Source organism: Penicillium citrinum (genome assembly GCF_028827155.1).
Source record: "Penicillium citrinum strain IBT 23319 chromosome Unknown utg000001l:1.0-4955037.0:1.0-4956770.0, whole genome shotgun sequence".
In the NCBI taxonomy this organism is placed as follows: domain Eukaryota; kingdom Fungi; phylum Ascomycota; class Eurotiomycetes; order Eurotiales; family Aspergillaceae; genus Penicillium; species Penicillium citrinum.
This window is the reverse complement of record NW_026622686.1, coordinates 352,049-368,645: the sequence shown is the minus strand read 5'-3', so window position 1 is coordinate 368,645 and position 16,597 is coordinate 352,049. Positions and strand designations below refer to the sequence as shown.

General features: G+C 45.8%; 6 protein-coding genes across 6 annotated transcripts; 2 read left to right on the top strand and 4 right to left on the bottom strand.

Moving 5' to 3' along the window:
• Positions 1-2,644: 2,644 nt before the first annotated feature.
• N7469_000145 (uncharacterized protein) lies at positions 2,645-3,328 on the bottom strand (the record flags this gene model as incomplete). The annotated part of the gene is made up of 1 exon (XM_056639065.1): positions 2,645-3,328. One exon carries the CDS (start codon positions 3,326-3,328, stop codon positions 2,645-2,647), a length of 684 nt encoding a protein of 227 aa, XP_056504822.1.
• Positions 3,329-4,114: 786 nt separating this feature from the next.
• Positions 4,115-5,843, top strand: isn1 (IMP 5'-nucleotidase ISN1; the record flags this gene model as incomplete). The annotated part of the gene is made up of 8 exons (XM_056639064.1): positions 4,115-4,139; positions 4,197-4,207; positions 4,290-4,310; positions 4,371-4,385; positions 4,449-4,596; positions 4,682-5,476; positions 5,544-5,683; positions 5,751-5,843. 8 exons carry the CDS (start codon positions 4,115-4,117, stop codon positions 5,841-5,843), a joined length of 1,248 nt encoding a protein of 415 aa, XP_056504821.1.
• Positions 5,844-6,326: 483 nt separating this feature from the next.
• On the bottom strand, positions 6,327-9,071 carry N7469_000143 (ATP-dependent 6-phosphofructokinase; the record flags this gene model as incomplete). The annotated part of the gene is made up of 4 exons (XM_056639063.1): positions 6,327-6,409; positions 6,620-7,763; positions 7,817-8,278; positions 8,334-9,071. 4 exons carry the CDS (start codon positions 9,069-9,071, stop codon positions 6,354-6,356), a joined length of 2,400 nt encoding a protein of 799 aa, XP_056504820.1. The 3' UTR covers positions 6,327-6,353.
• A 634-nt stretch (positions 9,072-9,705) lies between these two features.
• On the bottom strand, positions 9,706-10,605 carry N7469_000142 (uncharacterized protein; the record flags this gene model as incomplete). The annotated part of the gene is made up of 3 exons (XM_056639062.1): positions 9,706-9,881; positions 9,965-10,194; positions 10,259-10,605. 3 exons carry the CDS (start codon positions 10,603-10,605, stop codon positions 9,706-9,708), a joined length of 753 nt encoding a protein of 250 aa, XP_056504819.1.
• A 1,221-nt stretch (positions 10,606-11,826) lies between these two features.
• Positions 11,827-12,600, bottom strand: N7469_000141 (glycoside hydrolase family 11 protein; the record flags this gene model as incomplete). The annotated part of the gene is made up of 3 exons (XM_056639061.1): positions 11,827-12,191; positions 12,247-12,281; positions 12,347-12,600. The coding sequence occupies 3 exons, from the start codon at positions 12,598-12,600 to the stop codon at positions 11,827-11,829; spliced, it is 654 nt and encodes a 217-aa protein (XP_056504818.1).
• A 1,381-nt stretch (positions 12,601-13,981) lies between these two features.
• Positions 13,982-15,206, top strand: N7469_000140 (zinc-dependent alcohol dehydrogenase; the record flags this gene model as incomplete). Its single annotated transcript, XM_056639060.1, has 3 exons — positions 13,982-14,099; positions 14,160-14,450; positions 14,515-15,206. 3 exons carry the CDS (start codon positions 13,982-13,984, stop codon positions 15,204-15,206), a joined length of 1,101 nt encoding a protein of 366 aa, XP_056504817.1.
• Positions 15,207-16,597: the final 1,391 nt, after the last annotated feature.

Genomic DNA, 16,597 nt, shown 5'->3' with positions numbered 1-16,597 from the left:
CAGAAGACATGTATCTGCAATCATGACTGATAAATTGACCATCACTCTTTCCGGGCCCTTTGATCCGCTTCGATCACATTGCATTATCCAATCATCTTGCGACGGATATCGGATTACCTGTGACAAGCTTCACTGGGTATCAAATTCCGCCTGGTGTCAACGTCAACATCCAAGATAACATTGTTCATTTGGTCCAGTTCAGCAAACTCCATTGGATACCTGTCACAAATAGATACCATTGATAACGACGAAGACTTCTCTTTTTCTGTTCCCCTCTTGCTCTTCGTTTTCTCTTATTTTTCTTCCGCTGTTATTCTTGGTCCTTTTATTGTATACGACTTCTATGAGCTCACGATGTCCTGACGACAATAATGGTCAATACTCTTCCTTTGCTTTTCAAGTCGATACTATTTTTCACGTAACTAGCTCAGGTGTTCTATAGTAGAATAACAGATATCTGTCCGTCTATTGTCGAGAGGGTACCTTCATTGTACCAATTCAGCTGTCAATGCTCTAAAAAGTTATTTGCCACAGATATTGCTAGACACTATAGATTCGAGGCAGTCAGACATATCAAAGCAATTTTCAGTAATCACAAATTCGTTTGATCAAAGTCGAGCAAATTTGAGAAATATCACCTGCTAGGATGTATGTTATTCGTACTCGATCCCAAAATATCATGTGCTCGACATGGTGAGATACATTGTATAGACAATTATGTCTTCTTCATGCCTGTAGTATAAAGATACAAAGTTCAGAACCACTGGCATGCAATGCAATATGAAATATTTGGACGCTATGCGCTATATACGCTCAAACTTGTTATCGGGATTTTATAATCAACCGCTTCATGACCAGCCGCGTCACATTTGCAGCATTAATTCTATAATCGGTGGCTGGATTAACAATTGGACCATCTATTTTTCAATATTCATGCATCTTTTCTGCAGTCCAGATCATAATTTATGTATGTCAACTACTACATAACGTCTTGATTTCAACATCTGGGTATGTGATACGTTGAGACAGACCTTGGCGTGAATTTTGTATTCTACAACCAACGTGGCGCAACTCAACGTTGTAAAGTGAACAAATTATTGCTTCATCCATTCTACCTGTCGATAGAATTGGAAATCAGCGCTTCTATGCGTCGACGGAAGTACTTGAGATAGTTCCATTTCATTTATTATATAAACCAATATTAGAAACTTCGTTGGAGTATTCACTCATACTATGACCTAGAAGGTCAAGGGTTATAAGTCCAAGTGGTATTTGCTAGGATGTTATGGATTTTGGTGACCCTGAAAGATCGTATTATTTAATCTAATTATGTAGTACAAACAGGCTTGACCTTGTCTATAATAACGTATGTCTTGATTATTATATACGGTCTTGTAGGATTCAGCTGCGGTTACATTATACTAGTCGTTGATATAGTTTACTACTGGCAGATAAATAGAGGATCTATTTTCAATCCTTTAGTACTGATCAATCCTATGCGGGCTCTCTTTTATCTTTCTCCTTCCTCTACCATAGCTAGAGATGGATAGTTTTGATGTTACAAAGGCCCCGCTGGCATTCCAAGAATGGCGGAACACGTTTTGGTTCTGTACAATGTACACAAATGTCGCCTGGACAATTGTATATGTCGGTTTGATCCAGAAGTCGATGCAAGATCGCTCTTACGCGATGCCCTTGTTTAGCCAGTGCTGCAACATAGCGTGGGAAATTACATTTGGCTTCGTATGTCCTACCGACCACTGGCTCGTGACATTCTGTTTTCGATTAGCAGTCATTGTCAACAGTATAGTGGTTTACACTACGATTCGCTATGGCGCGAGGGAATGGGACTACGCTCCGCTTGTGAAACGCAATCTGGGGATGATTTACGTGCTCGGAATTGGAGTAGCGATAACTGGACAAATACAAATCGCGAAACAGCTTGGACGATCCAAAGCCTGCTTTATTATAGCCATTTGTTTGCAGGTTGTTCTTAGTGTTGGATCTTTATGTCAGCTTCTAGTGCGAGGCAGTACGCGAGGCTTCTCTTTCACACTTTGGTTTGTTCCCCCTAGGCCCCTACATATTACATGATCATCGTTCAAATGGTTCGTTACTGAGATCCGTAGGTTCTGGCGTTACAGCGGATCCATTGTTCTAATCCCCGAATTTTATCTTCGAATTCAGCATTGGCCTAATGAATATGAATTTTTGGCATCTCCGTTCATGCTATGGTGCTGTTCGATATTCCTTTTAGCGGATCTAGCCTACGGGGTGTGTTTCTGGTACATAAAAAAATCCGAGCAAGGGAACCAAATGGGTTCAGTGCAAAAGAAGCGATCATAGCAACTTGATGAAAGAGTTCCATCTTTTCGTTTTCAGCAGATACAAGAAGCTGGTTCAATCTGATGTCCTTGAGCGACCATTTCTAGAAAGGATGGAGTGGTAATCGTTTTAGACTCGGGGCTTTGTATTTACAGACCATGTCAAACAGGAGGAACTTGAGAACTATTCAGGACCATGCATGGCTGGATGAGTATCCATACAGTATTTGCACCTGTACTCAGTATATTAAGCTAGTCTGCAGTTTTACTACCATCAACCACCCACATAAACCCATATCCGCCATTTTAATTTTTCACCATTATGTCCTTATAGTCTCAAAGCTCGATCGCCCAGATTTATCCAAAGGAATAATAACAATTCTTGCCTTTAGAGCCGCCTTTTCCCTCAAACGAGTCTCGCTCCTCTTCTTTTCGCCACGATGGAGATCCATAATAACCATATCATCCAGATACTCATCCGGCAGATCAACCCGAATCAACACACCACGAGGCCGGAAGAATGTCTCATTCCAATGAGAGAGATGCCTTGAAAGCCTCTCGCCACGAGCACCAGCCATTGACGCGATCAAGTTTCTCCGCTCTTGTCGTTTCTTCGAATTTTTCGCAACAAAAACTGCGGGAATTGCACCTAACACTCCGATCATCACACCTCCCAGAGCAAGTGTACCAAGCCCTTTACCAATGACTGTTGTCCATTGTTGGCGTGAGAGTTTTGCCTCATCGCAGATTGTAGCTGTGAAATCATTCCAATTATCTTGAGTGATGTCGTATCGAGATAGTTCTTCTGGATATGCGAAGCCGGATGTTGTTGCCGATGTGCGGGATGGTACTTGGAGACCTTTACTTAGAATTGAAGAGTTGGCGAATCCAGGCTCGGATGAGTCGGGTTCGAGGAATTGATCTCTTGGCTTTTCATCTTCGACGGTATAGCCTGGAGATGGTTCATATGGAGGTAAGGCCGAAGGCCATCGAGCGTTTTCCATTTTTGATGTTGTAACTTGAATAGATGATGTCTCAAAAGTCATGAATAGCAAGTTCGGAAGAGAATAAGCAATTGGTTTTCAAAAACCTAGTAGTAGAAGTCAAGTCTGTTGAAAAAACTTTGAAGTATATGATTTTCCATGGATTTACACCCGAATATAAATTCCTGTCTACGAGCCTCCATTTGGAGGCTTTCATTATTAATTCTCACCATCACGTCACTTTTTCGCCAGTAATTCGTTTGCACTTTCGGAGTAAACAACGAGATGCGTCAAAGCAAGGCTTTTCCTCCAATACGAGTCAGTCCGCGTGGCAGTGCTGCCTAGGAGTCATCGTGTCTCATAAAGGTAAAAAGACAAAGGTTCAGCAGGTCCGATGTCCGCATTACTTCACCAAAAGTCCATCTCATCGTATTCCGATAGGGCGAGGATGGAGCTAGACCGGGCCTTAACAAACCAATTGCTTAATTAGGGCAAGGCATTTCACTACTAAAGCCAAGCCAAAAGACTAAAAAACGAGCAAATAAACAAAATCATTGTAAACCAATCAATCGGGACTTTTTACAAGGCTTAGGCAGATAGAATATCATCAAAGAATAAATGACATCGTATCGTGTAGAGTTTAGTCCGAACCGCCGTCCAATCAGGATGAATCTGATCCATCAAGACCCTCTCTGCATTCAACATGACTCACAAACTCACAAATCATCTTCTTGAGGGGACGTGCACGCGGAGTTCGGAGTTGAACATCTTCAACCAACTCGAGCTTGAAACTATTCACGATCAACCATGACGACCCGATATCGCGTTGAATGTAAGCATATACGCAATCCCTCTGCCTTGAGTTAATAGCCCTGTTGATCATTTCTAGATGCACTCAAGGTAACTTATCACCCCTGAACTCCGTACAGACGTGAAATGCGCTTTGTTTGTGCCCCTCATTAACTCCAACTCCGCAATATAGACACATCGTCGCGATCAGCTGGTAAGCACATCACATCTCGAATAATAATGCCTGATTTCCCAGCTAATATCTCATGCATAGATCGAATGGATCAAAGTAGGCTTCTAAATTCTTGCCTGGAATCAATCCCTTGCAAGAGGAATGCTAAGAATCGCGTAGGGTCTTCTAGCCGTGCCTTTCGTCCTACACTCCCAACCAACCGTCATCTATCAGAATCATAGCGAAGGTCTACAGACCATCGCAGCAGATACTCATCAACGATATGCAGAGATAATGCTAGATGTGGAGAATTTGATCGCCGACCATAGTAGGATCATCCACTTATCCCCACATATCATCAGTGGCACAAAGGAAGACCATCCCATACTAACCACCACTCTTCTTCACACCAGTTCATCATGAACAAGCCTCACTCCCAGGAAAATCCAAACTGAAACTCCTCGTTCCAAGCGTCGGATCCTTCTTTACAGCCCTGCACCTTCAAGATGCCTTCAACTACCAAGATGAGCGACGCTTCATCAGTCGTCGTCGTTTCGTAGCGCCCTCCTTCAACGACATCCGATTAACCCTAAACTCAGCCCAACTCCTCGGCCTCGTCCGAACAAGTTCTGTCGAACTCCTAACCTTCGATGGAGACGTAACACTCTACGATGACGGGAAAAATCTCACACCCTCAAACCCCGTTATCCCACGAATCCTCCGTCTCCTCCAACAAGATCGAAAAGTCGGGATCGTAACCGCAGCCGGATACGAAGATGCGCCTAAATATTATGAACGATTATATGGACTTCTGGACGCGGTTTATGAGAGTGTGACTCTTTCTCCGGAACAGAAGGCTGGTATTGTTGTGATGGGTGGAGAGAGTAATTTTCTCTTTCGATTTGATGAGTCGCAGGATTGTAGACTCTCTTATGTTCCGCGTGAAGAGTGGTTATTGGATGAAATGACGGCTTGGAGGGAAGATGATATTAAAGAATTACTTGATCTTGCAGAGAATGCGCTGCGGACTTGTAAGGAGGCGTTAAATTTACCTGCTGCTGTCCTAAGGAAGGATCGGGCTGTGGGTGTTTATCCTGTTAATGGAGTAAGGATTAATCGTGAACTTTTGGAGGAAACTGTTCTTGTTGTTCAGAATACAGTGGAGAGATCTGCCGTTGGGGCAAGATTGCCTTTCTGTGCTTTCAACGGTGAGTTTGATACTGCGAGGTCTACTTGAAAAGACTGGACATAAAAGTGGGATTCTGACGATTGCAGGTGGAAATGATGTCTTTGTTGATATTGGCGATAAATCCTGGGGTGTACGTGCCTGTCAGCGATATTTTAATGGAATTAATCCTAGCAAGACATTGCATATTGGTGATCAATTCTTGTCTGCCGGGGCAAATGACTTCAAGGTGAGTCTCCAGGAGTTCGCGAGTATCTCTTCTTCACGGGGCACTGCTCTAATATCCTTATTCTCAGGCTCGTCTTGCCTCTACTACAGCGTGGATCGCAAGCCCTGCTGAAACGGTTGATTTGTTGGATGAATTGGAGGCTGCTGTGCATTCACAGTAGAAGATATGGTGGACTTGATGAATATTGGAATGCTTGAATTACGTTACAGATCATCTGCATCTGAGCATATCAGTATATTCAACTTACTATTGGCCAAAGTTCGAGCACATTTCGGTAACGCCTCATTACTTTATAGTTATCATGCATTGACAGTGTTACACGTACTCTCCATACAGTAGAACAAAGTTAGGCTGAATAGGCTCATTGCGGTAACAGATCTATCTACCTGCTATCTAGCATATGCCCGGATCATATAAAACAGAAAGGGCCTGGCTCTCGAGTTAATTGTTGCACGACGGAAAAGTCGAGCATGTGTTGCGTAGAATCATACAAACATGAAGGGGCGTCGGCTGTCACTCTACCTAATGCTGAGTCGGACGAAACAGCGAAAGTGAGTGACGGGCTCATTCGTACAGATGACTGTTCCTTCCGGTCATTTCATAGGAAGCCATTGGACAATGGAGATATTCCGAAGGTGGACTGGGATGGGATAAGATGCCGTAGATCCCTTCAAGGGCTGTTCGGCACCGAAGGGATAGACGGGATGGATTGAACGGTAGAGGGTCCTGATGGGGAAGAAATGAAAATGTTAACATCCGGAGTTTAAGAAAGGGACAATCAATGTAGAACTGGGAACTGGGAGCTGTAAAAGTGCTTCTCGTAGGCAGCCGCATAGCCCACTGAGACAGCAGTGTCGCATCAAAACAGAAATCCAGGGGAACTCCATGGGGGAAAAAAGGGGGGGTATAATCGTGTCGTGGTGACGAATTACGTACTCTCGTAGCAGAACCAGCCCTCTTGGGAGCGCGATGCCGAGCGACCTGACAAAACATTGACAGTTTCCTGCAAGTCAAGCCAGAACTCGGACTTGGGACGACGGCGCTTCCAGTCGGTCTCAGTTGCTTCAAGACCATCGGCACCTCCCATGGGGGAGAAAAGGACTTGTGAGCCCTTGACACCGATGACAGACGATGAGAGGCCATCGGCGGCGATGGTCTCGCGGTCTTTTCCGGCGTAGGATTCGAGGTGCTGCATACACTTGATGGCCATGCGCAGGGCACGCACTCGATCCATTGGCGAGGGTTTACCACCCTGCTGGAAGTGACCGGGCACGGCAGCTCGGGATTCAAACTTGCCCTTAGCCTCTTCCTTGATCATATCTGCGACCACTTGAGTGGTGTAGGTGTTAGAGGCGCACTCGTTGCGCAGGATGATCTTTCCGGCACGGTTAGCACCCTTGTCGCGGATGAAGTTGTCACGCAGGAAGTCGATATCGCGCGACAACGTCTTGATATCAATACCCTCCTCGGGGATGTAGACAGCAACGGCACCAACGGCCAGACCAGCAGTCGTAGCGATGTAACCAGACTTGCCACCCTGGGTCTCAATGACGAAGACACGACGACGAGAAGAAGAAGCAGATTGACGGATGGCATCGCAGAAATCGATAAGAGTGTTCAAGCAGGTGTCGCTACCCAGGGAGTACTCGGTACCAGGGACGTTGTTTGAGATGGTAGCGGGAAGAACAACCATGGGGATCTTGAAGGCATCATACTTCTCGCGAGCTTGACGCAGCTCACTGACAGCTGTGAAAGCTTCGAAACCACCAACAACGAAGAGAGCGTCGAACTTGTACAGGTCGAAACACTTGGCTGTGCCCTCCATATCTTCGGATGGCAGACTACGGTTAGTACCGATATCTGAGCCACCTTCGTTGACCCAGGCATCGGATTCCAGCCACTTGACCTCCCGGACGGAGCTGATAGGCTTGTCAGCATGGTGACGGCAAAGACCGGGGAAACCGTTATGGATGGCGATGGGGGTGTGTCCGCGAGTCAGACAGTATGCGACAGCAGCTCGAGTGGCCGGGTTCATACCACCAGCAGGGGCACCGACGTGGATGATTGCAATGCGCATCCTCTGTGATTAGTTAGCTACCTAACTCCTCCAGGGGTTTATCCAGGTTGAATTACCTTCTCCTGAGGAAGATGCAACTTCGGGTGGTCGGGAGTCGCAGTGTTAAGGTATGCGTGATAGTATTCCTTGAACTCGGCATCACGGCGAGTCATGGCGGCCGCAAAGTCCTTTTCTTTGATTTTCTGGGTGACTTCTTGAGTTTCCTTGACGGCATCCATCAGAGGAGTGCGCAGAATCTTGTTCTCGCGAATAGTGATGACGGGGGATGGCGAGTCGGCGTCCATCTCCAACACGGCGCGAACAGCCTCAACACCCTGCAGAGTGGAAAGGGTGCGATCATAGGCGCAGGCGGCACCACCACGCTGAGTGTGGCCCAGAACGGTTGTTCGAGTGTCCAGGCCCAGACGATCTGTGAGGATATCCTTGATGGTCGAGCTCGAGATCTTGTTGAGTTGGCGGTCCTGCGCTCCCTCGGCGACAATAACGATCGTGCGACGCTTGCCTCGCTCCTTGCGGTTCTATATAGATTTTTAGCAAATCGGCTCTCCCTTCAAAATAACCGCGGGTACTCACCTTGGTAATGACATTGCACATCTCGTCCTCCCATCCATCCTTAGGAGGCATTTCCGGGATGAATAGCCAGTCAGCACCAGTGCTAATGGCAGACATCAGGGCAAGCCATCCACAGTGACGACCCATAACTTCCACAACGAATCCACGCTGGTGTGAAAAGGCAGTATCGAAAACATCGTCAATGGCGTCACAAATGCGAGTCAGCGAGGAGTAGCAACCAATTGTCGCGTCAGTACCGGACATATCATTATCGATGGATCCCACCAGACCGACAATATTCAGCTGCTTATAAGGCTCGACCTGTTGAGCAGTCAATTCACCCTCTTTAATGAGCTCCTCCAGCAAACCAGGCCATTCGGCACGGAAGACATCAGCACCAGTCAAACTGCCATCACCACCACAGACGACCAGAGCGTCAATACCACGAAGCACCATGTTCTTCGCAGCCTTCAATCGACCCGCTCGTTCACGGAAAGCCATGCACCGAGCTGAACCGATCAAAGTACCACCACGAGACAACCAGCCACGCACATCCTCCCAGTGAACTTGACGAATCATGTTGCCGCCATTGACCAGACCTTCGTATCCTTCGAACACGGCATAGGCCTCGCAATCACTGTGAATAGCCATTCGGACCACAGCTCGCACAGCACCGTTCATACCGGGGGCATCACCTCCGGAGGTGAGCACTCCGATACGGCGCTTCTTAACGTTATCGGGGATCTTGGTAGGCTCCATGTTTGCGATATCGATATCGACCAAACCCGGTCGACAACAAACAGGAGATTTGAATAGAGTGAGTTGAGAATAGTTTAAGAAAAGAAGTAATTAAAATCAGAGTCTCAACGGTTTGTTTGAAGCTCTCAAAAGATGGAGGGGTTGGACCAATTCCGGTGAGACAAAGTAGAGAAGTGGGGTGGTTTCGTCACTTTCGTTTGGGACTGAAAATGAAGTCAGACAAAACACTTGCGTTTTCAATGGATGGAAAAGGTGACTGACCTCCACTTGGAATGAACACAAACCAGATCAAGTAGAGTATTCCTCACTTCTTTCCTTCAACTTCCGGTTTGATGACTTTTTCTTGTCGTCGAAGAAGCAGAAAAAACCGGGTGATCGGCGGTTGATGTCATTGATATTTTCCCAATCTGGACTAGTGCGGGGAGCAGGTGATGCTGTCATGTGATATCACGACGGCCTAAGATCACGTGCCTAAATGTGACAGTGCATAATGGGAAATAGGGCTACTCTTTAGGGCTCTTCAAACAGGTGACGTCGTTGAGAAAGACTCGATTGATGAAGAACTTCACTACACTCTCTTATATACTTGTATACTTGCATACTTGCATACTTGCATACTTGCATAATTGCAGATTCAACGAGTGGTATATCCACCGTTTGCAAAGATGGTCTGACCAGTAATCCAAGTACCCTCCGTGCACAGGAATCGAATGATTGGCGCAATGTCTTGCACCATAGTCAAACGGTTACCCATGCCATTCGCCTTGTGGAACTCAACAGCTTCGGGTGATTCTTGCGGGTAGAAGAATGCTACAGTTTCATGAAATTGTCAGCCCATCAAATCTCCTGGCCCAGCCACCGTCTGGTTTTATCGGGGAAAGAAAAAAACTTACGAGTATCCATTGGGCCTGGAGCCACGTTGTTCACACTCACGCGTCGCGCTTGCAGCTCCTTGCAAACGCCACGGGTAAAGTGTTCCACTGGGGCCTTGGAGCCTGCATATGATGTGTAGAAACCAGTGAAAGCGCCCAACAGAGCGGTCACAATGGTAATGATCTTGCCATCGTCGGAGATATGGGCGGCTGCGGCCTTCAAGATGAAAAATGCAGCCTTGGAATTAATTCTGTGGCGCAACGATCGTTAGCAATCTTGCTGGTAATAAGGCAATGAGCGCATAGACAACTTACGCAAACATCGAGTCGTATTCCTCCTCGGAAATCTCGGTGATTGGCTTCTTCAAGACCTTGCCCACGGTGTTGACAACGATGTCAATCTTGCCAAAGTCTTTCAAGACCGACTGGAACAACTTATCCACATTTCCAGCACTGGTAAGATCGCCCTGATAGAAAGCAACCTTCTGATTGGGGTACTTCTCCTTGAATTCAGCTTCCAGTGATGAGGCACTGGCTTTGCTACTCTCGGAATTGTAGTGCAAGGCCAGGCTTGCACCAGAGCCGGCCAGTTCCCTCGCTGACTGAGCTCCGAGGTTCTTCACACCTCCAGTGATGAGAGCAACTTTGCCGTTCAATGCCATGATGAAGGACTATGTTCGGGTTGTGTAGAGTGATTCAAGGGTTATCAAAAGTACTAAGAGTAGAATGGGTACCTTCCGGTATACCAGTCAAGGGGCGCGAGAGTAAAGGGCCTTCCTTTATACCTTGCCGTCCTGCCCCGCAGTCCCAGGACCTTGAGTGAGGGCTATCTGAATGCCCTACAGTATGTTATGTAGAAGCCCGGTTACATCATTCGTTCTCTTCAATCGCGCTTATTGGTAGGAGTAGCGAAAATCACTCTCAAAAGTCCTGTACATACCGCAAAAAGCAACTCAACTGTCCCAGATCTTTGGGACGGATCTCGGAATGGCGGGGGTGGAAGTTCAAAAGGTGGCTGTTATAGCCAATGGGTTGGCTTCCTTGAGGAGTTTGCGCTGCGTGGAGAATGTAGCAGTGGGTCAATATCGTTCGCGCGGTCAATCAGTGGCGTCATGGAGCTCAGCTCGGTCGTGCCGAGACGAATAAGATCCATGGCTCAAATTCGAGTTAGCTTAACGCCGATGAATTGTCGTAGGCCGATGGCTTAACACCGATACATTATGTAGTGTTCGTGGGATAGTATGGCATTGTAGAGTGAATCTCAATCTCTTTGTCTGGCTCGCAGAAAAAAAGTACGAGTGAATAATGGACTCAGAGCTTGATCTTCGTCGGAGTTACCTTGTTAGAAATGATTTCACATGGACGAAGTGCCCGAATGTGATGCCACAAGCAGTACATACAATCGCAAAAAAAAAAAAATCTCAATCAATCAATCAATCAATCAATCAATCAATGGTTTCTACTCGCTGCTCAACAATGATGTGCAACGAACATATGTAGTTTACTAGTCCAGGATAATGCCCTTTGCAGTATTCAATTTCCTATTCATTGATCATTCCATAGCTTAATCGAGCCATACAAAGCGTGCGGTCCTCATGGAAATATCAGAAGAAAATAGTTATTCAATCTTCTCTATAAGCCAAGCTTTCACATAGAGCTCATATTCACTTGACACTTTCTTTTGATCTTTTAAGCCTACGGGAAGTCTGCATCATTTAAACAGCCAGTATCACTGGCCATGAGAAAAACAACCACACTGCAGCATATTGTCTCGACAGTCTACAAATCCCAAACTAAGAAAGCAAAGCAAATTGAGATTCAATCTAATCACTATTCGATTGACAAAATCCAATCCACCACTGTGTCCACGCTCAAGCATTAATCTAGCTAACAGTAATATCAGCAGAACCACTGCTATAATATCCCTCTGTAGCAACAATCATATAGTTGAACGAACCAAGGTCCATGCCCAGGTTTTTCCATGCATTAAAGTGATTTCCAGTAGTAACAGTTCCCTCAGAACGCTTGTTCTGACGAACGGACCAGTACTGGGTGAAAGTCGCAGTGCCCTCAATAGAAGGCTGATTGACTCGCTCACTGGTGTAAATGTCGTAGACACTTCCATCACTGGTAACAGTGCCCTTCTTGGTTGCGCCGCTGGAGGGGTTGTAAGTGCCGAAGTCTTCGACGATGTAGAATTCGATCAGGGGGTTTTGAGTCCAGCCGTAGACGGAGAGGTAGCTGTTTCCTGTATGATTTTAAGTATGATTATACTCAGTATCGGGGATTTTTCCGTGTCTTACCGTTGGGGTTGTAGGAGCCCTTGAAGGTAACCTCCCTAAGGCAGAGTCATGATTAGACTTTGCATACTAGTAGTATGCTCGGAGAATCTTTCAAACATACCGGCTACCACCAGGGTTCCAACCCTTTCCAGCAACGAAGTTTCCATCACCAGACCAGGTCACGCTGTACTCGCCAGCGGCACCGTTGGAGTAGGTGATATCGCCCTGGCCATCCGTCCAGAAGGAGTAGTAATAGCCATTGCTAGTTCCAGTCGAGCTGGAAGTATAAGATTCTCTCTTCGAGAGATCAGCAGTAGCACTGAAAGCGCCTGAAGCGAGAGCGAAGAACGAGAATAGCGAAGTCAGAGACGGCATTTTGGAAAATCGTAGTTCTTGGATGGAGGTTGGAATAGCTTTCGGTCTTGGATCGAGACATCTCCTTTATACATACTGTATACCCTGTACGTCTTGGCTAGACCAAGGAGGTCCACATCTGTCAAGCCGGGTCTTCAGGGATAGTAGCGCCATGACAAAATAAACTAAAGCCCCGACGCCATGTCTTCAGCCAAAACTGCGAGGTTTTGCCGGCGGGTAAATTGGCTTGATCTGTGCATGATTCTTCCAGATCTGTCGCTGCCAATCCCAATAATGGCTAATAATTGTAATTAGGCTAGACCCTTAGCCCTCTAAATGTCAGTTCTTCCGAACTTTGTGTTTTATCGTTGAACTTTCTCCTAATGGGGATACTACCGGAGACGGACATCTCGATATGGGCAGATTATTTTACCCACTTTTCCAGGCTCTGGAAGAAATTGCTCAAACGTATTGTGTAGGAGGATTGTCTCGGTTCTGTTTGGCTCCAGCTTTGTTACTGTTGTCGTTGATTTTATTGGTGGGTTAGCTTTGAAACTTGTCGTTGCTTCATGTTGACATGAGATGCTCCACTTGTTAGCAGCCCTGTGCCCCACCGGAGTGCCCCTGTTTTATCATAATTCCTGATCACTTACGGAGTAGATAGATCAGTAAAACAAGTGGAGTAGTTACAGGGTCGATCACCTTATTCATATTTGTCTAGTCCTTACGGGTGTTGAGTTAAGCTCCTTTGTAGCGGTCTGGAACATCAGTGTGGCCATGTCTGCTAGTTATCTTTCAAGTTGTTGGTATTTGGGAAGGTGGTCCATTGTACTCAAAATGCTGAACTGTTGTCTCTGATATCTCTTGAGACGAAACTTCCAAAATTGAATACAGTATTTGCAAGAGATACTAAGAAACTGCATTAGTTGGTGGGAGAGTATCATCGCCCATCTATTTCTCATTCTTGCGGAGAGCAAGTAGTACGACTCATGCAGCAAATGATGGGAACATCTTCCAACTCTTCACTCCTCTTGGTGTTGAACCTCCCATTCTACATTCCTTGCTCCCAATAGAAATTTTCCGACGCATCAACTTTCCATGCGGATCCGGTGACAGACTCAGATCCATCGGATATATGGAATTACAGTAGAAGTACGTGAACCCCACGTCCAAGAAGAGGGGAACCCCGGTAATCAACATCGCCAGCGTATAGAGAACCACCTTAACGAGGGGTCGAGAGGGGCTGCATCGAAGGCTGCATCGATTCTGTTCGCTCTCGAAAACAATACATAGATGTGCCTCGGTACTAATCGGTTATAAATTTTGCTTCTTATATCGCAAGAAGTACAGGCGAGTTGTGTTGACATCTCAGATCCTATACTCAACCAACTTTGTACTCACCATGGACCCCGCAAACGATCCTCAATTCGATATTCCTACTCTTTGCAAAGCTGGCGTTGTAGTCAATGAGGGGCCGGACTTTCGAGTTGAGATACAAATGGTGCCGGTTCCTGAGCCCGGTATGCACCGTAGCAAGTGGTGCTTTGCGTCTAACGAGCAAGGCTAAATCAACTCATCAGGACCTGACGATGTACTTATCCGACTCAGTCATACCGGCCTTTGTTCTTCAGATATCCACCTCATGCAGGGAGACCTAGGTCTACCACCCATGTCTACCTTCGGCGTGCGATCTCCAGGCCATGAAGGTGCCGGTATAGTGGTAAAGCTCGGATCAAATGTCAAAAACTTCAAATTAGGCGATCGTGCTGGAATCAAACCGATAACTGATACGTGTGGGACATGTGCTATGTGCTGGAATGATAAGGAGACGTATTGTAGAACTGCACTACACACCGGTCTAGCAGCGACTGGTCAGTACACACCAAGTCATCGATTTCTCGGTCTTGGTAATGGTTGTAGCTCATCTTGTTCTAGGCACATATCAGCAATACTTAGTTTCACCTGCCCGCTACGCATCTCCCATTCCCGACGGTGTTCCCGATGAAATTGCCGCACCAATAATGTGCAGTGCAAGTACTATTTATCGCTCCCTGGTCGAATCTAACCTTCGCGCCGGATCATGGGCTGTTTTCCCGGGTGGTGGTGGTGGAGTAGGCATTCAAGGTGTACAACTTGCCAAAGCAATGGGGATGAGACCTATTGTCATTGACACGGGATCCTCGAAACGAGAACTTTCGCTCAGAATGGGAGCAGAAGCCTTCGTCGATTTTAAAGAAGTTGATGATCCTGCGAAGGCAGTGATCGAGATTGCTGATGGAATTGGAGCTCATGGTGTATTCGTCACTGCACCCGCAGCGTATAAAAATGCCGTCTCATACATTGGAGATCGAGTTGGGGCCATGGTTATGTGTATTGGGCTTCCACCTGCCGGGACAATGGTTTTAGGGACGGATCCTTGTGAATTTATATTTAAGAATCTTAGTATCAAGGGGACCTTGGTGGGTAGTCGGAGTGATACGGCAGCTGCATTGAATTTTGCGAAGCGGGGTCAACTGAATCAGATTTGTGAGGTTTATCCTTTTAATCGGCTGCCTGAGGGAGTTGAGAAATTGCGCCGGGGAGAAGTTGCTGGGCGTATTGTGGTCAATTTTGATTGGGAGGAGTAATTTTATACATAGTATAGTAGTTTGATGTGCAGGAAACCTACTCGGTGTATTAACTCATACTCGGTATGCATGACAGCACTTATGGATCGATCTCAGTGACATTGCTGGGGATTTTAAATCAAAATATTTAATTTTCTAGGTAATAAAAAACAGAGTAAGGGCATGGAAATAAAGAATGAAAGCAAAAAATGGACTCGCGGGGAATCGAACCCCGGACCACTCCCATGCTAAGGGAGTATTATACCACTAAACCACAAGCCCGATTTGATGAAAGATGACTCATATCTTGGCATTATGAATCACAATCGCTCTAGAATGAATCGATTCTATTAGATGCCCATCTATGAATACAAGACCATGTCTGGTCCTGCAGAATGCGATTATCAGCGCACCACGTTGAAGTGGATATCTCTAATTATTTGATTAGAAGTATTGAGAATTCAAATAGAATTGATATGTATGTCAATATGGCTTAATGTCGAAAATCATTACGTCGAGTAATTGTTTAAGGAAATACAATGCAGTGGTATATATATTCAATACACACCACCACCATGATCTTCCTACAATCTGAATGATATAAAATTCACGACTCGCGAAACATCAAATTTTCGACCCCAACCCAACTTCAACCAAGCATACTATTGCATATTCTGTACATTGCTAGATTTTTGAATCTATTCAAGTTGTGCAATGCCTCGGTCCTTGAACGCAAATATCAATATGTAGTCCGTGTTACACCGCGGCGTTGAGCTATCTTGGCGCATTCTGTGAAGCTGTGAAATTCAACCTAAACCAAGTCATTTTTTATTCTGTAATAAATATAAAACAGGGGAATTATTGCCAGCACCTAGATATCCAGTTGATACTAAATGCTCCCAGGTATGTACATAGGACTAGTTACATACTATGAAGACCTGCTAACACAAGATAAGCATTGAAGACCAGACCACCATACTCAAAGTAAACTAGTGTCAAGCACAGCCCATCTGTAAAGTCTGTTCTGAATAGACCAAATGACCATGTAAAGTACAGCAAATCTTAAATAGCCAAGGCAACCAAATATCTAATAAAGAAGTGCAAAGTATATACTCCTCTCTTTACCGTATTAGGAATCTGATTCGCGCTCAGCCACCACTTGGCGCTTGGCCCCCTGATTAACCCATGAAATCATCATCGTCGATTTATGTCTGTTATTTCTTCCAACTCTCCTCTTCATTTAAGTCCTTTATACCCCAGCTAAACTGACAATTGATCCCCTCTTGACCATCACTCAAGTATTTGTGACTCGTCGCAAGACCCACCTAGGGTTCGCGATTACATCGCGCACGCGCCACACGCTACCACCTCATCACAACTCGCCCTACATCCCTGTCATTGTCATTCAAATC